This window comes from Apodemus sylvaticus, chromosome 1 (genome assembly GCF_947179515.1).
Source record: "Apodemus sylvaticus chromosome 1, mApoSyl1.1, whole genome shotgun sequence".
NCBI lineage: Eukaryota > Metazoa > Chordata > Mammalia > Rodentia > Muridae > Apodemus > Apodemus sylvaticus.
This window is the reverse complement of record NC_067472.1, coordinates 56650550-56675231: the sequence shown is the minus strand read 5'-3', so window position 1 is coordinate 56675231 and position 24682 is coordinate 56650550. Positions and strand designations below refer to the sequence as shown.

The following is a 24682-nucleotide window of genomic DNA, read 5'->3' as shown; positions in this document are numbered from 1 at the left end:
TTTGGGTGTCCATAAGTCCACAGGCGATAGTACATCTTGACCCCAGACTCTGGAACCTGCAACTGCGGCACTTCCGCGAGCCATCCCTCGAGGGGCGGAGCAAAACAGGTGCGGTTGCCAAGGCACCGCAGCCCACGAGCTCGCGATATTTGAAATCAGCCAATGGGAAGCAGGAGAGGACGTGGCGCGCGAGTGGGGCGGGGTCTGGAGGGTTCTTCCCTCGACTGCTCTCGGGCCGGCCCGAGGCGGCGGCCCAAGAGCCAAAACGCCAGGCTCCCGCTGGTAAAGGGGCCGCTCGGCGAGGCACGCGCGACCCTCAGCAGAGGGCGCTCTCGTGGTCCGCACGCCAGTCCTCGAGCCTGCGCGTGCGCGGTGCGGGCCGCGCCCCGCCCCCTGCCCCTCTGCCCTCCGCCGGCCGGCCGGCCCCTCCTCGGCCGCGCGCCCCAGTCCCGCTCAGCCGCCGCTCGGTCCTGTAGCAGCCAGCTCTGTCTCCGGCAACATGTTCAGCTGGGTGAGCAAGGATGCCCGCCGCAAGAAGGAGCCGGAGCTCTTCCAGACGGTGGCCGAGGGGCTACGGCAGCTGTACGCGCAGAAGCTGCTGCCGCTGGAGGAGCACTATCGCTTCCACGAGTTCCACTCGCCCGCGCTGGAGGACGCTGACTTCGACAACAAGCCCATGGTGCTCCTGGTCGGCCAGTACAGCACCGGCAAGACCACCTTCATCCGCCACCTGATCGAGCAGGACTTCCCGGGGATGCGTATCGGGCCGGAGCCCACCACCGACTCCTTCATCGCGGTCATGCATGGCCCCACCGAGGGCGTGGTGCCCGGCAACGCGCTCGTCGTGGACCCGCGGCGCCCCTTCCGCAAGCTCAACGCCTTCGGCAACGCCTTCCTCAACAGGTACCCTCCCCTTGTCCCCCAGCGCGAGGACCCCCCAAGGGCCTCCGGAGCCATTGCCCCCAGCCGGCCTTTGTCTCCGAGAGCCCCCGCCAGACCCTAGGCGACCACTCCCAGGGACACTGGCCTTGCTGAGTCCTACTAACTACCCGAGAGTAGTTAGGGAATACGCATCGTCCACTCTTCTGGCTTCAGCCATTCCCAGAACCTTCCAGGTTTTCTATTTAACTCTGAAACCCTCCTGCAGACCCCAGACCTACTTCCCACAGAGCAGGGGCCCGCTGTGAGAAGAGGAGCCATTGCTGTCCTCCCTTGCTTGTTCCTCATTCTCTCGGCAAGCTCCCTCCGCCGCCGCCGCCGGGGTCTGTGTTTTAAGCGTCATGGGAAACCCCGGAGACTTAGATGTTCTTTTTGCTGGTGTGTCACTCTCTGCTTCACATCTCCAGGGACCAGTGGCGTGTGTAGGAAGGGCAAGGAGGATATGCTTTGGTCTGCTGATTTGGGGGCAGCCCCTTTTGAAGGCAGGGATGACGGAGTCTCAGTACCCCTTCTACGAGCAGCACTTAAGTGAATTCCAAGCCAGCCAGGAGTACATGAGACAACCCTGTCTCAAACAAAACAAAAACCACAAAAAACCTTAAGGTGGTGTTGCTTCAAGAGATTTCAGGGGGTGGTGACACTGTGACTCCTAAATGACCAGACCCATACTCTACTATAGAGTTGATAGATGTTTATGTTCCTCCTGGAGTCGCAGCTTTACCAGTTAAAGGGGTGAGGTGAGTTAGATTCAGCCCCTCAGGATGCTATGAATGAGTCACAGAGCCTGCCTGAGGAGCTTTAACTCCCAGGAGTACTTTAAGGGCATTGGGGCATCCCAGACTCCTCCCCCAGGAGGTATGACAGGACTCGCAGACCCTGCCCTCTCTGCTCCCTCTTTCAAGGAGTGACTCTACGTGCCTGCATTCAGCCTAGGGGAACAGCCTTGGAAAGAATCTGAGTCCTGCTTTCCAGGTCTCCGCCCTGTGTGAGCGCATTCCTCTGCAGACACTGTCCAGCGGACAGGGCGGGTCAGCATGATCTCGAGCACGCTTGCTGCCAGGCCCGCCTCCTTTCACGGAGCTGATCTTTAATGTCTTTTTGTTCCTTCTAGGTCCTTTCAGCCTGTCTTGTTTTATGATGATGGTGTTTGCTTGAGCAGCATGGGTTGAGTACAATGCTCTCTAGGATGTTTTAGCTTTGCTGCCCCTGTAGGTGGGCATTGGCTCAGACTGCAGTTGGTGGAAGCCATGGGTCTTGTGAGAAGTTGGGCTGCTGGGCGAAGGAGCTCATCTATACTTTAGGCGTGTGCTTCAGGAGGGCCAGGGAGGCTGCTCCAAGTGCTGCTGTCCTGTGTCTTCCCCTCACGGTGAGGGCAGACTGCTTTTGAAGTGAGGAACATGGCACCTTCTCAGTTTCCCACCTGTGGAAATGCAGAGCTTAAAGAGCTAGAAGGCTCTCACATGCTACCCCAGCAGCCCCCGCTCAGTGACTCAGGAAGCCCAGGCCTGCGGAACTGTCAAGGCTAAGGCCGGTGCTGTGCACACACTACTACTTCTGTTCCCCCAACAGGAACAACTCAGGAGCTCCAGCCTGGGTCCAGGGATCCGAGAACTGTACTTCCATTTCTTGTCACTACCAATTCCAGAGGGTCTCTAAATGCTGGTGAAGTCCAAGACCGGAGCTGTGTCAGGATGTGCCTCTGGCCAGGGAGGACACAACAAAGGGGGCTTTTCTCTGACTGATACAGCTTTTCCTGGCACTCTTAAAGGGACCCATTGAGTCATGAACTTGATTTATTAGCCCCTCACCCACCCACCCAGGGCTGCTCAGAGATAGAGGAACAGATGGAGACAGGCATAAAGCAATCCCAAAAGGGGTTTGTGAACGCCCCTGCTTGCATAACTGGACCCACCCACTAGTCCTAAGGACTGAAGTCCCCATCCACGTTGCTAGGGAGCCATCTTTACAGCCTCCTGACTTTCTTGCTGTCCACTTACTGGGCCTTGCAGAGTAGTGGCTTCTCGTGGGCCTGCAGGTGCTCCTTATGGGACCTGTAGAGCCAGCTCCACTTCCACTGGGGAGCTGCTGTCATTCTCTCCACTGAGTATGGCAATGTCTTCCCACGAGGGGAAGTGAAGTCTGTGCAGTGACTTACAGCACTGCGGTCTGCTACACTCGGACACTGTCTTTTTACTGTGGCCTGTCTCTAGCCTGTGGGGAGACTTATCACCATCATTGGGGGGTGTGGCGCCACAGGAAAAACTCATGTGCTTGCTCGCCACAGGCAGACGTGGGTCTGTATTGTATTTGCTCAGAGAGGTTTTTTAAGGAGCCCTTTCTCTGTCCGCTAAAGAGCCCCGCCCTTTACAGCCGATAGCTGCTCTGAGCTGCTCTGCTAAACTCTTAGGTCAACATGAGCTCAGGTATGCAGCTAAGCCCTCAGCTAGGGCTCACCCATAGCCCTCTATTGTGGTTTCCTCTTCCTAGGCTGGTTTTGACTTTGAAAGAATGGTATGTCTGAACTCTTTCCACACCGCTGACTACTGGCGGCCCATTGTAGCTTCAAGCAGCTGGCCCCAACAGCAGGGCCTGTGGGCGCTCAGTGGTAAGGTGAGGACCTGCGTTCAGACTTCCAGCGCGCTTGTGCACATTGTAAACACTGGGATTGTATTTGCAAGTACAGGGGTTGTTGGAGTAGGGTAGCAAGCAGAAGAGACCAAGGTGCATCCTGGGGGCCACTCGCCAGTCAGCCCAGCTGACTCTGCGGGGGTTCTGACTTAGTGAGGTAGAGGAGACACTTGAGGCTGTTCTCTAGCCTCTATGTGCACCTCTACACAGACACAGAAAGAGCCACTCTTCTTTTAGTGTGTGGGAGTTTAGCCAGATGGTTGGGGTTTCTTTTGTTGTTGTTATTATTATTATTATTTTGTTTTTTTAATTTTTTTTATTTTTTGAGGGTCTCTCTACATCACCCTGGTGGTCCTGGAACTCACTCTGTAGACCCAGCTGGCCTCAAAGAGATTGCCTGCCTCTGCCTCGCCTGTGCTGGGCCTGCAGGTGCCCACCGTGCCCAGCTTTGTCGCTGTCTTTACGTTTATCCATTCTGTTGAGCACAGCTGCCCTGGCACGTACAGTCAGTGGATGCTGTGGAGCCGTTGTCTCCTTTCAGGGTGGCTCTGAGGACTGAACTGAGGTCATCGGGCTTGGTGGCAAGGGTCCTACCCACCTTCACTAGCAAGCTAGCATTTGGGAAGCTGAGCTCTTGAGCTCTGGGGGAAGAGAGTGGCAGGAAGGGAAGGACTGTGGCTCTGAAGTTGGACACTTCTGATAGTGCTTCCAGTTCGTTTGTCCCAGTACCTGGATTAGTGCCTGTCCTGCCCTCATGTCTCTGGCGTTGCTGTCCTGCAGGTTCATGTGTGCCCAGCTGCCCAACCCAGTACTGGACAGCATCAGCATCATCGACACTCCCGGGATCCTGTCCGGAGAGAAGCAGCGCATCAGCCGAGGTAAGCAGGCTCTGTTGGAGGGCCACACCCGTGCTGCCCTTCAGGCTTCCTCCAGCCCTAGGCTTTAAAACACTGTAGTGTGTTCAGGTGACAGACTTCTTACCTCATACCTCATCTACACAGTAGTGACCTGAGGGGCCACAGCCGCCTCGCTATGCTCAGGTGGCCGGAATAGCCCAGCCAAGATCACGGTCTATCCATGCTGGATGGCCAGACGCTTTTGATTGAACCCAGGCTTAGATCTCCGGCTGTGAAGCAAAGTAGCAGGACATTGCCTGATACTGGTGCCTAAGTGCCCCAGTCAGCACTGATGTCCCTTTGACCCCTTGTCTCTGTTTGCATAGGAACAGTTTGTCTCCCAGTGTCATATAAGTTCCTAGGAAGTTCAGCTAGAGTGCACCAGCCAGCAAAAGGAGAAACTTTTCAAGATGTGCGTGCAGCCTGCCCGGGGCAGGTGGCAATTTGCTTACATTTGCTTAGCCCTTGCTAGTCAGCAGACTCCAGGGCCATCTCCAGGCCCAGGGTTCCTGTCAGGCCCCAGGGCCTTGACCAGTCCAGTTGTTTCAACTGTGGCCAGCTTTGCCATGGTTTCTTTAATTGTCTCGTATATTACTATCCAGCCACAGTTTTCCCTCCCTCCTCTTCTTGAAGTCCCCTCCTCATGTCCCCTTTTCCCCAGATTCACTCTTCTTTGTTTTTTTTTTTTTTTTTTGGCGGGGGAGAGCGGGTTCAAGATGGGGTTTCTCTGTGGCCCTGAACCTTGCTTTGTAGATTAGGCTGGCCTCAGACTCATAGAGATCCACCTGCCTCTGTCTCCCGAGTGCTGGAGTAAAGGAGTGCGCCACCACCCCTAGCCTTTTGCCATACTGCTGCTTTTCCTTTTTCTTTTTTTTTTTTTAAGTGACATAGAACTTTATTTCTATAAACATAAAGATAGCACCTTTCAAAAGTACTTAGAAGAGGCTGGGAGGACTGTGGGTGTAATTCAGTTACACCCCAGCATGCAGAACCCTGTGAATGTCATAGCACATGCTAGAATTCCATCACGTGGGCTGGAATAGAGCGAGAGGATCCGTAACTCCTGAAGGATCCATTACACAGTAAGTCTGAGGCTGGCCTAGTTTACATGAAACCCTCATCTCAAAAACAAAACCAGACCCCATCTCAAAGAGGGGCTGGGGCCTCAAGAAAACAGTCCCCAGGATGCATTGCAGCACAGAGCACCGAGCAGGGGCCTCCCGGGTGGTGTCGCGTTGCTCGAGGTCCTGGTTCAGGATGAGCCTGTCTGTGCTTCATCCCTGGCCCTGTGGTAGAGGCACCAGCCATTAGGCTGCAATGCCTTCTAGGAGATTGCAGTCTGGCCAGATGTGGAGTTTGTGGACTTAGGCACTGCAAAGGAGCAAATGAAATAAACAGCCTTACTGGAGATGCAGCCCATGGGGAGAGAGAACCGAGAATACACAGGGCCCTAGGTTCAATCCCCAGTACTGCCGGAGACAGAGAGTCACAGAGAGGACGGGGTGGGGCAAGCCAGGATATAAAGGTGTCACACCTAGTGACCTAAGGTGAATCCTTGAAACCCATATCATGGAAGATGAACCAGTTCCCACAAGTTATCCTCTGACCTACATATGCATGCTGTGGTGTTCACACGCACGTATGCAGGTGTAATTTAGAAGTCTGAGAGAAAGAAAAGGGAGAGATACAGGAGCTTGATGGAGCAGCTCTAGTCTCGACGTTCATGAGGTTGAGGCAGGAATCTTCTGTCCATTCTCAAACTCTACACACACCAGTGGTTATAGTTTGTTTTTTATTAACTTACTCTTCCTTTGGTCTTGCTGTGCGGTGGGGGATGTTAAAGCCAGCGGCCTGCCACCAAGCGCTTGTCTCTGCCATGGCCGCCTGTGCGAGGCGTGGGCTCTCGCCTGTTTTCTACAGTTGTGGGGGCCCAGCCAGCATGGTGTTGCATCAGACTGCAGCGCAGTAAGCTGGCTGTCTCTAATCAGGTTAGAAGCTGCTAGATCAGCTTTTGCTTTTGAGACAGGGTCTCATGTTGCCCAAGCTGACCTCCAGCTCTATCCGTCTGTCTCACCGTCCCCCGTGCCGGGGTTACATGCGGCCTCTGCCTGCCTCTGCCGAAGCTTTCAGCCTCACCACTCTTCATGAGTGACTTTTTTGGAAGTTCAGGGGTGTAGATTTTGGGATCCTTTGCATCCTTTGGGGCCACATTTCTTCTTCAGTTATTCTGACCTGTTTTTAAGAGGCTGTGTATTCAGCAGGTAGCACAGCCTGTAACCCCAGCTACCCGGATGGGAGGATGGGAGACATCACAGGTAAAGGCCTGCCTGGGCTACAGTGAGCTCGCGCACTTCAGTGAGACCTTGTTCCCACATAAAAGTCAGAAGGTGGTTGGGGAGATGGGCTAAAGCTGGGTCTAGCTGGGTCTAGCTGGGTCTGCCTGTACAAGCCTCTGAGCCCGGTCCTGGACTAAGATGCCTCATGGCCACGTAGTCTAGTCAACTTAGCGAGTTCCCGCTTCAGTGAGAGACCCTGCTGCCAGGAAACAAAAAAGGAAGGCACCTGATACTGATCCCTGGACCCACAAATATATAGACTCCTTAACATGTCCACACACAGAGAGAAGGAAGGAAGACTGAAAATAATAGTGGTGAGCCTTGGCTAGAGTGCGTGAGGCTCAGCTCCCATCACAAAAACCAAAAGACAAGAACAAGCGTGGTAAGCACTGCACTGTTCTTCCTGGTTTTGTGTTTTTTGCTGGAATGCCATTGCTCAGGACCTTCAGGACTGGAGTTAGGATGTGGGAGGGAAAGGTTCTTACTGTCCTGGTAGGCTTATAAGACCAAAGTAATTCATCAAAGCCAGAGGAGAGCTGGAAAATCCAAGTAAATTGCTCTTAAATAAGAGAAGTGCAGGAGATGCTCACCCAGTCATCCTGGGAGGAGCTGCGCTGCTTGTTTGAGGCCTGCAGACTTATCTTTTGGCTGAACCAGACTCCCGCAGACTAGCTGTGTGGTGAGAGCTTAGCCTCAGATAAGGACAATGGCTTACCCTCGAGCCTTATCTTGCCAGAGCTCTGTTGTTTGTGCTGACTTCTGGCTTGGAGGAAGGGGTGCGGTATGGAGGGTTTAAGGTGGCCTGCCAGGCGTGGTGGTGCACGCCTGTAATCCCAGCACTTGGGAGGCAGAGGCAGGTGGATTTCTGAGTTTGAGGACAGCCAGGGCTACATAGAGAAACCCTGTCTTGGGGGGGGGGGGAGAACCAAAAAAATAAATAAATAAAAGGTTCTGAGAAGGTCTGCAGCATGCCTCAGTGTGGTGGTTCATCTGGTCTGCTGTCAGTGTTCTCAGGCAAGAACAGCTTGGACTTTATGCCCTGGGGTCCTCAGCAGGCCCCTGGGGCCACAGGGGTGTGTCCTTTCACAGTGCTTTCCTGTTAAGAGAGACTTGGCAGGATCGTGATGGAACCCAGAGCCTCCAGCCCTGCAGTGTTTTAACTGGGGCTAGAGAGGATACCAGCATACTTAGACTGGACATTCTCAAGGAGCCTGCAGGTGACGTGATACACTAGGCCTGTGGCTTACTGTGACTCCCAGGTGGCAAAGGTGTCCCTGTAGCCGGCTTATTCTATATTTGCAGAAGGCTCCCTCTGATTGAAGGTGGGTTTTGCAGTTTTTCTAAACCATTTTCCTCCATAGTCCTGTAGTCCCCATTTAAATGTTACCCAGTTAGGAATTGGAGTGAACTTTCTTTCTTTTTTTTAAAAATTAGACTTATTTATTTATTTCATGTGAGTACACTGTCACTGTCCTCAGACACACCAGAAGAGGGTATCAGAAACCATTACAGATGGTTGTGAGCCACCATGTGATTGCTGGGAATTGAACTCAGGACCTCTGGTAGAGCAGTCAGTGCTCTTAACCGCTGAGCCACCTCTCCAGCCCCCTGGTGGGGGGGAAGAGGCGGGTGAACTTTCTATGGTGGTAAGGAGTAAGATAGTCTTGTGACCCCAGTTAGAGGTGCTGTGTGGGTTCCAGGGTAGATTGCAAGCTTGTGGGTGAGGGCGGACCCTTCTCAGACCTTACCCACCAGTCCTTCCTGGTGTACACAGGGAACCGGGGGTGGGGTGTGGTATGGTGGGTAGGGGGTTATGAGCCTGTTCTCAAGTGGAAAGCAGGTGTTTCCCCTCAGGAAGGTAGGTCCTGAGGAACATGGGTCTACACAGATGACAGCCTTGCTGCAGTCTGTGGTTGATCTTAGGGAAACAACATCTCTGCAGAGGTCACTTGGACGTGAACCTTGCCAGTTCTCTGGGTTCATTCCCACTCCATTGTTTTCCCATTCCCCTCCTGATTTTCTATCCTTCCTCCCATGGTCCCTTATGTGTGGGAAATTCAATCTAGAGAGGTAAGTGGGAGTGGCATAGACCCCAGTGTCAAGCTACCCTGGCTCTGCTAGGGACCCCTGACATTTGTGTCCCTCTGGGGTCCCAGGCTTGGCTTGCCTGACCTGCTAATCTGCTGCTGCTTGAGAGATAACATTCTCTTGTGTCAGCAGGGAATGGTGGCCTTTGGGAGCACCATTTATTCCTGAGTGCCACCCGGGTGACTGATAAAGGGATCCAAAGGGCATCCCAGGCCATGTGAAGCTGGCGCACTTGTCTTCCAGGGTCATTTCTCTGCATAGTCACACCATGCTTAGGATTGGGGTCTTCTTGTATGAGTCCTCTGTGGGCAGTGGCCATGAACGTGCAAGTGCCCTTGTCACCATTGTCACTATATGACTGTGGCCGGAGGTGTAACTTTTGTGCCTTGCCTGACCCCAAGAAAATTATATCAGCAAAGGGAGTGTGGCTTCAGCTTGGGTTAACAAGTAGCATCCTGTCTGGCCTGGCGCCTGCCTTCTTGCTAGCATTGCTTGTCTGTGTGCCCCACTGTTTCTTCTGTAGCCCTGTATAGGAGGAAGCCAGTGTTTTTCTGATGGGCGCTCCATCTGAGGAGATAAGCCTGGGGGACGCAAACCTGGAGCGGGCTTGTTGCACACCTCTGTGTAGCCCAGAGAAACTGTGTCCTGGACTCTGAGCTGAGGGCAGGCCCTGGTGAGGCTGTTGCTAAGCTGGGCTTCTTAAACACAGGCCACCATGGGCTGACCGTAATCCAGAAAAGGAGAGAGGCTTTGGTGGCTATCCTGTTATCCTTTGTCGTCCCTCTGTGCCCTGCCTCTAGCCAGAAACCAACCCAGGCTCCACATGGAGCTTACAGAGCTCGACCAGCTCCCTGGGTTGTCACCGCCTTCCTACCCAGTGGTTCCAGACTCTACCTAAGCTGTTCTGGTCCTAGAGGTTGGATGGGGCTTGTGACCCAGACTCCCATGCATGCATCCTGGAGCCCAGGATCAGAAGCAGGGCTGCACCATGGGTAGCTTTTCTATTGCACCATCCCCTGAGATGCTTGCCGCAGACACGCTCCAGCCCAGTCTCAGGATGTTTAGTAGACCAGAGGACGAGCTGAGGGATCATAACTGAGCCAGGCTCAGTACTATATCCTGGTTCCACAGTGTCTCCCACATAGGGCGACACAGGTTTAGCTTCCAAGTAAGTACTGCAGGAGCCAAGTGACCAGAACACCTGGTCCTCTTAGAGCTGCTGATAACTGTGATGGGGACTTCAGTATGCTGGGCTCTTACCTAATGTTTGGCACATAACTAAGTGTGCAAAACGAATATCTGCCAGTTAATGATGATACTAAAAACTCCAGGGTTTCCCAGACTTCACTGTTTTCTAAGTAATGTCTCAAAGGAACCTTAGGCAATACTGCCTCAGCCAGCCTTCAGACTCCTCAGTCCCCTGAGGGCTGACTGGGCCCAAAGCCTTCAACCCCTGTCCTGCTCTGTCTCCCCCTCTCTAGGCAAGCTTGCTGCTTTGGCCTCGCTTTCTGCTGTGGGTGCGCCGACTGCCTGTGGAGGCGTCGTACCAGGCTGTGCTGGCCTTGGCACCTGTTCCTCAGGCTGCTAGTCGGCGGTGTACTAGGGAGCAGCTGGCCCGAGTGCCTGCAAATGTTGGGTTTATATTTGGGGTACAGCATTCTTTGTGCCCTAGACGCCGCCCTTGCCTACACATCCATCAGATATGAGCTCCTTGGGCCCAGTACAAATGCCTCAAACAAACAGGAGCAAACATTTACAAAGTGCCTGTCGTCTGCCAGGCACGCACTACACCCAACCCTCCCAGCAGCCTCGGGGTGGGAACTTGCTCTTTCCGTGTCACAGAGAAGGGTCTGGGGATTCAGAGAGGGTAAGTGACCTGCTGGAGTGGCCCGGATGCCTCCTGAGTGTAGGGAGTTGGAGGTTGAAATGTGGGCCCACTGGAGACCCCGTACTGTTACTTATTCCATTATGTTATAGGTATGTTAGATTATACCTATTCAGGGCCAGGTTACATGTTGATGAATCCTTTTTTGCAACAGCCATATCCCCCTGGCTACTAGGATAGAAGCATCCCTTGAATTGGAAACGTTCCCTGTGCAGTCCTCCTCTCCCTATCCCAGGACCTCAGTTGTCTTTGAAGCTTAAGCTTGCCTTTTCCAGAGGTCCCTTAAATGGAGGCAGACAGTATAGACCCTTAGTGCTGTTCATTTTCTTTGATGGCTCCTGACCCTTTTGCGATTCATCCATATGTTTAAGAAGGTCAGGGATTTGTGCCTTTCAGAAGCAATTGTTTCTGGGGATGGAATCAAATCCTGGAGCTTCATTTTCTTCCTAGAAGCTCTGACTGGTAGGCCACACCGCAGCCCTTCTCTCTGGAGAGGGTGGCTGTTCTCTCTGGAGAGGGGTGGCTTCCCCTCTGCATCGCCATGCGCTGTATCACTTCTATACTAGAAGGAAGTCTGGGCTGTCCGTGCTCAGATGAAGCAGTCTAGACTCAAGCTACCAGGGTCATCTGTGTCCTGGACTCACTGTGGACCCAGCTTGTTTCCCTGGGGCAGAGGCCCCTTGCTGAGCCTCTGTGCTGTTTGGAGTGAGCCTTCCTTAAGTTAATCAGGAGTCGTCCTCTCTGTGACGCGTCCAAAGTCTGGGCTCCTGTCTCCAGGGCCAGTGCCACTGGAAACTGTGATGTAGCTCTTTGGTGAGAAATATGAGACCCGTGCACTTTGAATGACAGGAAACAAGTGTATGGGAAACAAACACTCCATTGTTTTATGTTCTAGAAGTTTTTGGACTGTATGAAGCAACTCTCCCTGGCTGATGGAACTACCTGTGTTCGTTGGGAAGTGCTGCTGTGGGCTGGGTGCTTTTTCACCACCCAGGCTCCCAGCCCTGACCTGCTCCTGTCAGCTTCCTGACACCTAACTTGTAGGTGGGCCACCAGCGCCTGGGTGGGGTTGGGCTCCCTTCCCATGGTAGCAGCAGTGGGGGGCTTGCTTGGGACAGCTCCTGTGCCACCTTCAGTTCCTGTCCGCTCTCCCAGAGCTGCACTTCCCTGAGGCTCCACTCTGCTGCTCCTCTCTACTCCTCCTGCTCCCTGATGTGGATTTTATTTTTTTTAATTATTATTTTATGTTTGTGTTGCTTGTATGTATGTTTCTGTGACATGCCAGGTACCCTTGGAGGGCAGAGGAAGGTATTGGATCTATTAGTTCTGGGCTGCCATGTGAGTGCTGGGAATTGAACCTGGGTCTTTCAAGGGAGTAGCCGGTCCTCTCACCTGCTGAGCCATCTCTCCGGTCCTGATTTGTAATTTTTTATGACAGGATCATCCCTGGATGGCATCAGCTTGCCACGGGCTGAGTGGCAGAAATGTCGAGTGTGCACCACCATACCTGTCTTATGTTTGTGTTTGTGTTTTTAAAGACAAAAAGCCCTGTGTGGGGCTATAGGCCTTTAATCCCAGCACTTAGGAGACAGAAGCTGGAGGATCTCTGTGTTCTAGGCCAGCCTGGTCTACGTAGTAAATTCCAGGACAGCTACATAGTGAGACCCTGTCTTAAAAAACAAATGGAATGTCATACAGTCTGGGCTAGCCCTAACTACTAATCCCCCAAGGATGTCCTTGAATGCTTGCTTCTGCTGCCTCTGCCTTCTAAGTGCTGGGATTAGAAATATGCATCATCACACCTGAATTTCCTTTATTTTCTAATTGTGGAGAAATGTACCTAGTATATAAGCTGTACGGGGGCGGGGGGGGGGTGCTTCTGCACTGCTGTGAGCCATCATATCATACTGTCTTAGAAAGTTCCATTTTCTCAAAACTTTTTAGTAAACACTCACACCTTGCCTTCCACCCTGCACTGGCTCCAGTGTCCTCTCTGCATGTGACCCCTGGCTTCCTCACAGATGGGTCTGTGGTTGCTGGGGCTTGTCCTCATAGGCTGCTTTCTTTCCCTTATTTACACGGCTACTTGTTCCTTATCTGAGATGTCTCTGGTTGCCACTGAAGTCCCTCCCCCTGCAGGTTGGCTTCTCTGTCTCGCCCATTCTCTCAAGCTGTGTGTTCTGTATCCTTGGTGGAAACTGGTGTCCGCTCTCTCTAGCCAGATGGTGGTGTAGTTCCCCTGTTAGACGCTCTTTCTCCTTAGGGGCCACAGAGCTCCCTTTATGTTGTTGTGTAGGTGGGACTGACATGGTACCTGGTGTACCGGGAGGCTGAGGTCCAAGTCACCAGGTTTGCTGCCCCGTCACCGTTGCCTGCTGACCTCCTTGACAGAGAGTGCTATGAGGCTGCTCTGGCCCTGCGTGGCTCTCCTAAGCTCCACACTTATTGCCGCTCTCTGGTGGCCAGGGCTCCTGGACACCAGTGTCTTTTCTCTAAAGCCATATGAGACACCTCTGAGGTAATAAGGGACAGTAGGTTCAAGAGCCTCAGATGGAGGCCGGGCAGTGGTGGCTCACGCCTGTAATCCCAGCGCTTGGGAGGTAGAGGCAGGCGGATTTCTGAGTTCGAGGCCAGCCTGGTCTCATAGTAAGTTCCAGGTCAGCCAGGGCTACATAGTGAGACCCTGTCCCTCAGAAAAAGGAAAAACAAACCCCAAACCAACTAGCCTGAGAACTAGGCTTGTGGGATAGGAGCAGGGAAAGGACCTCCTCCCATTTCTCTCATTTCAGAGTTCCCTTCCCCCACCAGAGGGAAGATGATTGGGGCCATAGTGCGGAGGGCTTGGGAAGGTGACCTCAGCTTCCCAGCTGCGGGCCTGGCTGCCCAGCCAAAGCCAACGGGACCAGTGGTGCTTGGCCTGGGGTTCCCCTGTTCCCAGGAACTGGGATTTGGCCTCCCTGCTGCCTCAGCTGTGTGAAGTAGCTTCAGCTTTGGATGAGGCCAGATGAGCTGACAGAAAGGAGCAGAGGCCTCTCTGGGTTGAGCAGGAATGTCCTAGTTCCTGAGTCAGCTCTTCTTCAGCATTGCTGCGTTCCTAGACTCACAGACAGGGCCTCAGGGCCCCAGGCAGGCTCTGGGGCTTTGCTGGGGTAGAGCTCAGAGCCCTGGGCAACAACTGCCTCTCCTGGCCTCTGCTTCCCCACTGTTCTCTGCTCTAGACCTTCCCTTCTGGTTTTCTGCTGACAGCTCGCTCCTCGGGTGCAGGGAGCACAGAGGGCCTTGCACTTTGGACCTGGCTGCCTGCTGGGATGCAGTGTGACCTGACCCTTGCTGGAGCTGTGCACTGAAACCTGAAGCTCTGACACTCAACGAGCCACGCACAGGAGAGGCCCTTCTCTGTCAGTGTACCTCCGCCTTTGCAGTAGCCCCTGTTGGCTGACCAGTGTGCCCCAGGTTCCTGTGTGCCAGCACTACAGAGGTCACAAGACAACCTTGTAGAGAAGGTTCTCTCTCCACCTTCATATGGGTCCCAAAGATCAAACTTGCTGCCAGGCTCGTATGGAAAGTGACTGTGTCTGCTGAGCCGTCTCATTGGGATGGCTTTGTTTTACTTGTTTTGTGGTATCGTCTGGAATTGAACCCAGAGCTTTGTTCCTGCTTGTGCTGTCTAGCCTAACACCTCTTAAGTGCCACCACCCCAGCTTTATCCACAGGATGAGGGAGCATTGAGTGATGCCTCCCTAACTATACAATGCAGTCCCAGCAGGCCTTGATGAATGGGGCGGTGGGGGTCATGTGCCAGCATGTGTAGTCGGGGACACTGTCCTTCCCTCGGAACTTCCCCCTGTAGTCTTTCTGTCTTCTGCATCTAAAGATTGTGCATCAGCGCTCCTGAGGCGGGGCTCAGAGGGGCAGTTTTCCCAGACAGTGCTGGAGCAGTCTGTGAGGGAACAGCCCAGCTGGACCAGCCTGTCCCACACTGTCTTCTCTCTGAGTTACTTCTCTGGCTCATCCTTTGGGGTCTTGGCAACTTTCTGGAAAGTACTAAGTGTTGCTCAGAGAGCTGACCTACATTTGGTTGACCCAGAACCTGTGCATATTTGGTGAGTGACAGGAAACTAAATCCAGGCGAAGAGCGAGTGCAGATTCCACTGGAGAGGCCAGGCTGCTCTGAGGCTCTGTGCCGCTGTTTCCAGTCTCTTGGCTCTGCTGTGCTCCTGTGGAGACCAAGAGGACAGCTTTCCGTGCTGGCCCCTCTTCCTTCCTCTCTGGGTTCCCGGGTCATGTCATCAGCGCACACAGCAAGTGCTTTTCCACACTAAACCATCTTGCTGGCCCAAAGCATACTTTTTGGTAGGGGTATGTTGGGGGGGTGGAAGGGAATGAGGGATATTTTGTTTGAAACAGTTGCATGTCACTTAGGCTGGCCTTAAATTTGTTCTGTAGCCAAGGGCGACCTTGATCTTTCTGCCTCTGCTTTTCAAGATTTCCAGGATGTACTGGCCACCATGCCTGGCTCATAGTACTGTACTTAATGGGGAAATTCACGTATGTCTCTGTCATAGATGTCATAGATGACAAGGACACTTTAATTGGGATGGGAAACAGCATAGAGTAAGGTTTAGGGCTAGAGTCGGTAACTTGGCTTTAGGGAAGCATTTAAGACCTACAGAAAAGGGAAATGGTCTGTGGTACTTTTGAGGGCTTGTTGGAGAAGAAAGGTCAGCAAACCTTTTTCTTGAATTAATTTGTCAACTATATAGAACTTTTGGTTTCTGATGCAACAATCGAGCTCAGCTATTACAGACAAAAAGTTGGCTTAGCCATCTAACTGAGTGCCTTTGTTTCAATAAAACTTTATTCATACAAGCAAATGATAGGCCAGTTTGGGTCCTGAGCTTGCGAGCCCCTATTGTAGAAATGAGGGAGGCTTATACCAGGATCTGGCATTTGGACACTGGGTAGCTGGCAGCTGCAGGTACGGTGCTGCTGCTTATTGTCACTGCTGTTTAAGGCACAGAACTGGCAAGTTTCTCTGTGCTTGTGGTACTGTGCTGAGTGAGCTGTTGAGTGTAAACTTTGTGGCTTGCTTTGGCTGAGCATCTGTGCATGTTTGTTTGTTTTTTGTTTTTGTTTTTTTCGAGACAGTGTTTCTCTGTGTAGCCCTGGCTGTTCTGGAACTCACTCTGTAGACCAGGCTGGCCTTGAACTCAGAAATCCGCCTGCCTCTGCCTCCCAGAGTGCTGGGATTACAGGCCTGCGCCACCACTGCCCGGCTTCTGTGCATGTCACATGGGTAAAAATACCCCTTAAGGCGAGAAAGACCAGTGAGTCTGCCTTTGGGCTGCAGTAGTGTTCAGATCAGAGCATTTTAGGAATTTACAAAATAACCTCCGGCCTAGAACTTCCAGCCACACTGGTGCTCAGAAGCACTGGAGCAGCCTGGGCCTCTCCGAGCCATGCTCAGTCCTTTCCCACTCTTCCCTCAGGTTATGACTTTGCGGCTGTCCTTGAGTGGTTCGCAGAGCGTGTGGACCGCATCATCCTGCTCTTTGACGCCCACAAGCTGGACATCTCAGATGAGTTCTCAGAAGTCATCAAGGCTCTCAAAAATCATGAGGACAAGATTCGTGTGGTGCTAAACAAAGCTGACCAAATAGAGACGCAGCAGCTAATGAGAGTGTACGGCGCTCTCATGTGGTCGCTGGGGAAGATCATCAACACCCCTGAGGTGGTCCGAGTCTACATTGGCTCCTTCTGGTCACACCCACTGCTCATCCCTGACAACCGGAAACTCTTCGAAGCAGAGGAGCAGGACCTCTTCAAAGACATCCAGTCTCTACCGAGAAATGCTGCCCTCAGGAAACTCAATGACCTAATCAAGCGAGCCAGGCTGGCCAAGGTAGGTGCAGGAGCTCTGGGACTGGCAGTTTTAGGCCCAGTTTACCAAACAAGCATCACTTTACCTGTGTGTCCTGTACCACTGAGCAGTCTGTGACTCACTAAGGTCCTTTACCTGGGTCATCTGAACTTGTTCTTTCTGAGGCTTATGCCCTACCTAGATCAGAGAATGCAAAGAACATGCGTACACCTTAGAAACACCAAACAAGAAATTGCTACAGAAGGGAAGGAGGCCACAGCCAGTGGGGTGTGCTGGCCTGCTTGGCGTCAACGACCCCCTGGGGTATGCTGCAGACTAGTGTTCTCAGGTTGGTCCCCACTCACGCTTTCCTGGAAGAACAATGCACATACTAAGTAGAGCATTGGATGTTTGGTGCTGCTCAGCAGGCACAGGGTCTGCCTGAGGAGAGATCTGGGGAGCCATCCTGGCGGGATGGGATTTGGGAGGCCTCCGAGGGACCTGCTGTGTAAGCTGGGAGGGGAAGTAGCTAGAGAAAAGATGGTGCCAGTCTGTGGCCCAGAAAGTGCTGGTCCCTGGAGGCTGCCGTCTGCACAGGCCATATCTACACCTGTTTCCATGTGTGGAGTGAGGCTGTGCCTAGGCTCAACACAGCTTCTGAGGTGCATGCCGCCTGGGCACCTCAGTGAGAGCTCAGAGTGTCCAGAACCAGGAGATGGAGCTTAGTGCCACCAGCGGGCTAGGGTAGGAGGCTGCAGGGGCGGCCCGGATGACACTGGGGGACCGTCCGGTAATGGCTCAGGTGAGCCCCTTGAGCATGAAGGCCTGGCGTGCAGTGGATGCTAGGGGAGTGAACCAGTCCAGACAGCTAAGGTTCCACTGGCCCTTCTGGGTCTGGGACATAGTTCAGTTTCTTCAGAAAATGGATAGACTCTAAGCAGATGTCATAATGAACCCATCATTAGACTATTCTGGAGGCTGAGGCAGGAGGATCCCTTGAACAGTTTGAGACTAGCTTGAACAATATAGCAAGACACTGTCTCAAAACACAAAAGTGGGTTCTGGCCTGGCCCTTCTCTTGAAAGGGGTTGGCTTTCAGCTCAGAAGACCTGTCCTATGAGCTACCCTGTCTTCAGGATAACATCTCAAAGTGTGGGGTGTTTACAGCTGACTGGGTCACATAGAGGGGGAGAGATAGGCACCAAGTGCCTATAGCCATTGACACAATCCTCTCAAGAACAGAGAAGGTGCTCCCTTCCCAGCCATCCCTGCCCCACTGCTGTTAATATACTAGATCCCAGGCCCCCACCTCTGCTCAAGGCCATTCATGGAATATTTGGGAGTGCCTTGGTCAGGGAACCAAGGCTGATGCTTTGTCCTTTACTACTGCCAAGTGTCAGCCCTTGTCACTCTCAAGTACCCTGGCTGGCCCGGTGGCAGCTTATGGCATGTCCCATCGTCTTTACAGGGTCCGGGCTGGGGATTTTTCAGTATCTCCAAATGTCTAGACATGTCTGGCCACCTCGTGAGCTGGGCATAGAACTCATGAGAATACCCACGAGCCTGCCCAGGGTCCTAGGGAACTGTCAGCTAGCACTCAACTCTCTAGGCCACAGGCTTCACACCTGGAACCCCTGTGGTCTCCAGGCTGCTCCACATGCTCTTAGCCTTTTGCTTGCCTTTCCTGGAGGGAAAGTGACTCCTTAGCTTGTGCAGGCAGAGGTGTGACTGGGTTTGTTTGACCTGCCTACCATAGCTTTCTTGGAAGAACCTAGATGCCAGCCCCAGGATTGAGAAGGGCTGCCCCGGGCTGAGCAGAGAGCAGTGGAGGTGTTGAGGGGAGCTAGGAAAAGCTTTCGTGGAATGTTCCAGTCTTGAGTCGTCCTGGCCTCTTTTGATGGCACATGGCATATCATTCAAGTGCGATTCTGCTTGGGTCTCACACACACACACACACACACACACACACACACACACACACACACACACCCTTACCCTTGTACTGTACAGATCTGTCTGGCAGAGGCTCATTCACACACACACACACACACACCCTTGCACTGTACAGATCTGTCTGGCAGAGGCTCTCTCACACACACACACACACCCTTGTACTATACAGATCTGTCTGGCAGAGGCGTGCACACACACACACACACACACCCTTGCACTGTACAGATCTATCTGGCAGAGGCGTGCACACACACACACACACCCTTGCACTGTACAGATCTATCTGGCAGAGGCTCACACATACACACACACACACACACACACACACACACCCTTACCCTTGCACTGTACAGATCTGTCAGGCAGAGGCTCATTCACAGCAGTCTCTGCAGTCTCTGCAGTGTGTTGCTTATATTATTGGGATGGGGCAGCTCGGGAAGAACAGAGGATGAGAAGTGGGCAGAACAGAGTTGTAGTCCACTTTCTGCAGTCCCCATGGCAAGCCTTTGCCTCCGAGCCTTCCTCTGGCCACAGTAGATATGGATACATGAGAGGGGGTGCCTCTTAGGACAGACTATAGAGTTTGCTGTCTCTAGAATGTCACCATGACTACTTGTACAAGAATGGATTGGAGAGATGGCTCAGGAGTTAGCAGCATTCAGGTTCAAGTCCCAGCACCCACAACTGTCTGTAACTTTAGCTCCAGGGGATCCAGAACACAGGCATACATGCAGTCGAAACAGCAATGCACAGAAAAAGGAAGGAAGGGAGGGAGAGAGAGAGAGCGAGAGAGAGAGAGAGAGAGAGAGAGAGAGAGAGAGAGAGAGAGAGAGAGAGAGAAAAGAAAGAAAGAAAGCAGGCAGGCAGGCACACAGACACACAGACGGTTAATCCCAGTACTTGAAAGGCAGAGGCAGGCGGATTTCTGAGTTTGAGGCCAGTGTGGTCTATAGAGTGAGCTCCAGGACAGCCAGGGCTACACAGAGAACCCTGTCTCGAAAGACAAAGACAAGAAAGAGTGTCCATCATCTGCCCCCAGTTAAAGGTACCCTTTCCTCTCCTCTGTCCCTATGGCCATGAGCTGTCACCCCGACAGCACGGAGTGTCATCACCGGGTAGCTCCAGCTTCACTTGGACCTCTCTGCTTCCCTCTGCCCAAGCACTGAACGTGAGGCAGTAGGGCCTCGGAGACCCTGAGGGCAGCCAAGCAAGTCCTGATGCCCGCTGCTTCCTCCCTCAGGTCCATGCCTACATCATCAGCTCCCTCAAAAAGGAGATGCCCAATGTCTTCGGGAAAGAGAGCAAGAAGAAAGAGCTGGTGAACAACCTGGGGGAGATCTACCAGAAGATCGAGCGGGAGCACCAGATCTCCTCCGGCGACTTCCCAAGCCTTCGTAAGATGCAGGTACAGTCACCAGGCCAGCCTGCCCCGTGCTGGCTATGGTTCTGGAGGGAATCCCAGCTCTATAGGGCAGGGCCTCTACAAAAGGAAGCAGCTGGGTTAGTCACCAGTTCCCTATCGAGTCAGAGTTGACCTAGGTCGAGACACTGACACGAGCAAGGGGAATGTGGTGACTCAGCTTTCGGGTGGGGCATGGCTGTCGGTGAATCTTCATAGCAGCCCAGCACAGTGCTGCTGTGACCTCATGCAGAGGGAGGAGCTCAGGCCTGTAGCACTAGCTCAGAGGCCTGAACTGGTAAGTGGAAGCCCCACTCCCCCACCTGGATAGTCTAGCTCAGCCTGGAGTCTGGGAGACTGTCCCATCTAGGCCTCGCCTTCCTTCTCCTATGCTCAGGAACTCCTGCAGACCCAGGACTTCAGCAAGTTCCAGGCCTTGAAGCCCAAGCTGCTGGATACAGTGGATGATATGCTGGCCAACGATATAGCTCGGCTGATGGTGATGGTGCGCCAGGAGGAGTCCCTGATGCCCTCCCAGGCCGTGAAGGGCGGTGCTTTTGATGGCACCATGAATGGGCCCTTTGGGCATGGCTACGGCGAGGGGGCTGGCGAGGGCATCGATGATGTTGAGTGGGTAGTTGGCAAGGACAAGCCCACCTATGATGAGATCTTCTACACGCTGTCTCCTGTCAATGGCAAGATCACGGGTGCGAATGCCAAGAAGGAGATGGTGAAGTCCAAGCTGCCCAACACAGTGCTGGGCAAGATCTGGAAGCTGGCAGATGTGGACAGGGATGGCCTGCTGGATGACGAGGAGTTTGCCCTGGCCAACCACCTCATCAAGGTCAAGCTGGAGGGCCATGAGCTGCCTGCCGACCTTCCCCCGCATCTCATCCCACCCTCCAAACGGAGGCATGAGTGACTCCCACACCTGAGATGCCCCACAGCCCCAGGGCTGCTGGCACTTTCTATCCACCAGCTCCTTGTCTGCCCAGGTGGGCTGGGGCCTGGGGGCAGAGATGGGGGAGGGAAAGGGTCACCATCTTTCAAGGTCCATAAAGACTGAGCGGTGCTTCCTCAGCTCCTGAGTAGGAAAACCACCATCTTTCTTTAAAGCTGTCCGGGGTTCAGCGGGAGGCATGGGTGATGCTTGGATGTGAACAGTGGGATTTTGTGCACAAGAACCATGATATTTTTAATATATAACATTAGAGGCAGCCTTCTTTCTTGCCTCTTCTGTCTGACAGCCCCACACTCAGCCTCTCCCCTATCCAAGCCAGACAGCGACAGTGACTCAGAGCCACCTCTCCAACCCACCCTGGCACCCTAGCCTGATAGCCAGGCTGTGTGAGCAGGAGGCCCAGCTCCTTCGCTTTGTTTTCAGACTGGGGCTTCCTCATGGGGCGGCGGGGTGTTTCCTACTAGCTGTGTTCTGTGCTTGGGTACGCTGCTCCAATCCTCTGCTGTGGTGTGGGGTGCATACCTTCCCTTTGTCCACGTCCCCTGACACCCCAGCAAGCACAGCAGCCACAGGTAGAAGACCCAGCCACTGTTTATGTTGTGGAGGCTGGAGGAGGTGGGAGACAGTGTCTTCTAGGAAAATGTGTAAGCTAGTGTTCTGTAAAGTGACACTTTATACTTGACCAAGATTTGAGTAACATTTATATCACTTGTTCAGAGCTGTGATTTTTGTCTCCTCTTTCCTATTCCCCAGCCTTGGAGCATTCCACCCCACAGCCAGCAGAGAGCAGACATCCTTGGGCTTGAGTTTGCTTTCTGGCTGAGGGGAAGTCATCCCAGCTTCTGCTCAGAGGGCTCTGACATGGACCCCCTTGAGGTCGGCCCTTATGGCGGCTCCCTGGAGCCCATCTCTGTCTCTCGGCAGGCAGTAGCCCTGTGACCCGAGGGTAGTCTGCGGCTGGTAAGAGGAAGCCTGTGGCTCTGGCCTGGGTGTAGTGTCCATGCAGCAGGACAGGGGAAAACCCAGCCCCTTCCCTCACCCTGTCATTTCCTTCCTCTCCTCCTCTGCTGAGCCAAGGAGGTCTGGGTGTCCTGAGAGCCCAACCGAGCAAAGAGCCTGAGCTAGGAACGGCCACTTCAGTCGCCCGGCCTGGGCCGTGCCGGGCTGTCAGGGTGGGCTTTAGTGAGGGGGATAGGGCAGTGCAGCTGCTCATCTGGCACTGCAGGTGGGCTTCAGGGAGCTGCCTGCCATTCCCCTCCCCCCCACCCGCACTGGGCTGGGCACTGGCCTGGTACCTCCCTGCCTCGGCTTCCCTCCTTGGCTGAGGGTGAGTGAGCTGTCTTCCTCATAGGCTCACTGTTTAAAGTCCAGCGAGCTCTGTCCTCAACTGTAGGGAGAGCGGCTGAGTGAAGACTGTTTGTTTCTTGCATTAAAGAAAGTTTAATTGTGCCAAAGCTTCTCATGCTCCCTTGTCGTTTCCTGGCCAAGGAGGCACCCCTGGAGCCTTGCAAGGGACTCCCCAAGTTATCCATAACCAGCCATCTCCTGTGCATTGTTGGCAAGACTATCTGGAAACTGCCCTTGATGGTGCACACCCATTGTCTCAGCACTTGGGGTGTAGGGAGAGGATGGCGCTGCGTGACAGCCTGTCTCCAAAAGTCCAAACACCAGGAGAGGTTGATGACAGGATAATGCTGGGGCCACCTCCACCAGCTGCACGTCATCACCTCCCTCAGGACTGCCGCAGCCACAGACAGGATGGGCTCCCATCCCCAGTGTTGCTCAGACTGGGCTGTGGGATCCTGTAAACAAAGGGCCCAGGGCTCCTCAGGGCCCCAAGGCAGGTTTGGAGCCAGCAGAGCCAGCTTTGAAGATGGTAGAGGCAGACAGAATCCACAGTTCTGGGTGGGGTTGGTTAGAGCCAGCTGATGTCTCAGATAGGGGACCTGTTTATGACCAGAGAGGAAAGGATGACAAATTGGGAGTGACATGCCCGGAAGGGTGCAGCTGGGAAGTAAGCAGGGAGAGACCACTCCAGGCAAGGTTGGGACAGGAGCCTGGATAGACAGGTGTTTGTCTTCGATCCAGAGCTGCCTCCAGGGTCTAGCTGCTGTGGCTAAGGTGGCCCTGGTAGTCCAGGTAGACTTGGCACCTAGTGTCCCATTCCTGAGGAGACTGTCATGGAAACTCTTTTTAAAGCAAAGATCATTTCTGAATTGCTGAGCCCACTTCACACTCAACTGCCACTCAGGTTTTAAATGCCCCTGGAATGACTGAAAGCTGTCACTGCACCTGGGGTTTTAGATGCTTAGGACTACATGTCAGCTTGAGATGCCCTGTGCTTACTCAAGCTGTGGCACCAAAGAAAATGGGCCCAGGGGGCTCCCTGGAACGCTAGGACCCACCTTCACCCCAGCCTCCACCCGAGGGACTCATGGTATACTGTATGCTCAGCCCCCATCTCCGAGGTGATACCCAAGAGGGTGCCCAGATGGTGCCCACTGAATAAGTTTAAGAGCAAGTGAAGGCGGCCCCTAACTGCTGCCCCTCGACTCAGGTTTGGGTTTCATGATTCAAACTCCTCTGGGCCATGGTGGGAACTGAGGGAGAGATGTCCACTCAGAGGGCTGGCTCTTGCCCCTCTATTCTTTTCTTGTTCTCTAGAAACCAAGATCTATCAGGAAGCAAATACTTACCACCCTGCTCCCAACCCCTGGGATAAGAGGCCTTCAGGACAGTCTGCTATCCTAGCTCACAGCACCACACAAACCCAAGACCCAGGAGGCACTGAAGCCCACCTACAGGCTGCACTGCCAGCTATCTAGTATGCCGAGGTTTCTTGCAGGATCATTCTTAACCTGGTCATAGGACTTGCCTGAGACCAGTGGGCTAAGAAGGCGATGGGGAAAGAGCTGGTGAGAGTAGTTTAGAGCACTGGCTGCCCTTCTAGAGGATCTGGTTTTGATTCCCAATACTCACATGGCAGCTTACAACCATCTATATAACTCCAGTTCCAGGGGATCCAACACTGTCTTCTGACTTTCAAGACTATTTGAATGTGATACACAGACATAAATGCAGGCAAAACACCCATACACCTCAATAATAAAGAGGACGGCCAGCCATCATTCCTGTCCTCTGCTTTCAAAAATCAAAGCTGCAAAGCTTGAGCTAGGGTGATGGCCAGTAAGAAGACCTGAGTTCAAAACCCAGAATCTTATAACACAGCTTATATATATAGGACTTACAAAGACAATGGATTTGATCTCTCAGCGCTGCAAAAAACGAATAAATCCATTGTCATCTGTCAGCAGTTAGCAGTCTTGACCAAACAGCCCTGGGTTTAAATTCCAACTCAGTCACTTGCTGGAGTCAAGCCTGCCTTTTTCCTTTTAAGCCTGTTCTTTGGGCTCTGAAGAGACCCGTGCTCAATGGCTTCCTTCCCTAGGCGCCTTGGTTACAGCTAGTCAAGGGGGTGAGGTATGTGTGGAGCATGGTACCCCACCCAACACCCAGAACAAAACAGAAGGACCCACCCTTCCCTAAAGTAACTCCAACTGGGAGACGCCTTCGAGCTGCAGGGGTGCAGGGTAAGGGGCTTGGGCCTGGCTTCCTGCGCACCCGGAGAGACTGGTAATTGCAAAACCACATGGACTGCTGCTGAACAGAGCAGAGCGTGGGAGCTCCTGTGGTGAGCTGGAGCAGCCTAGGGGAGGATTTGGGAAGAAAACCCAGGA

At 53.3% G+C, this 24682-nt stretch overlaps 1 protein-coding gene across 1 annotated transcript; it reads left to right on the top strand.

The window, feature by feature from the left end:
* The first annotated feature begins 286 nt into the window (after positions 1-286).
* On the top strand, positions 287-22399 carry Ehd1 (EH domain containing 1). The gene is made up of 5 exons (XM_052191709.1): positions 287-903; positions 4348-4445; positions 16262-16674; positions 19826-19990; positions 20382-22399. Exons 1-5 carry the CDS (start codon positions 500-502, stop codon positions 20904-20906), a joined length of 1605 nt encoding a protein of 534 aa, XP_052047669.1. The 5' UTR covers positions 287-499; the 3' UTR covers positions 20907-22399.
* The last annotated feature ends 2283 nt before the right edge of the window (positions 22400-24682 follow it).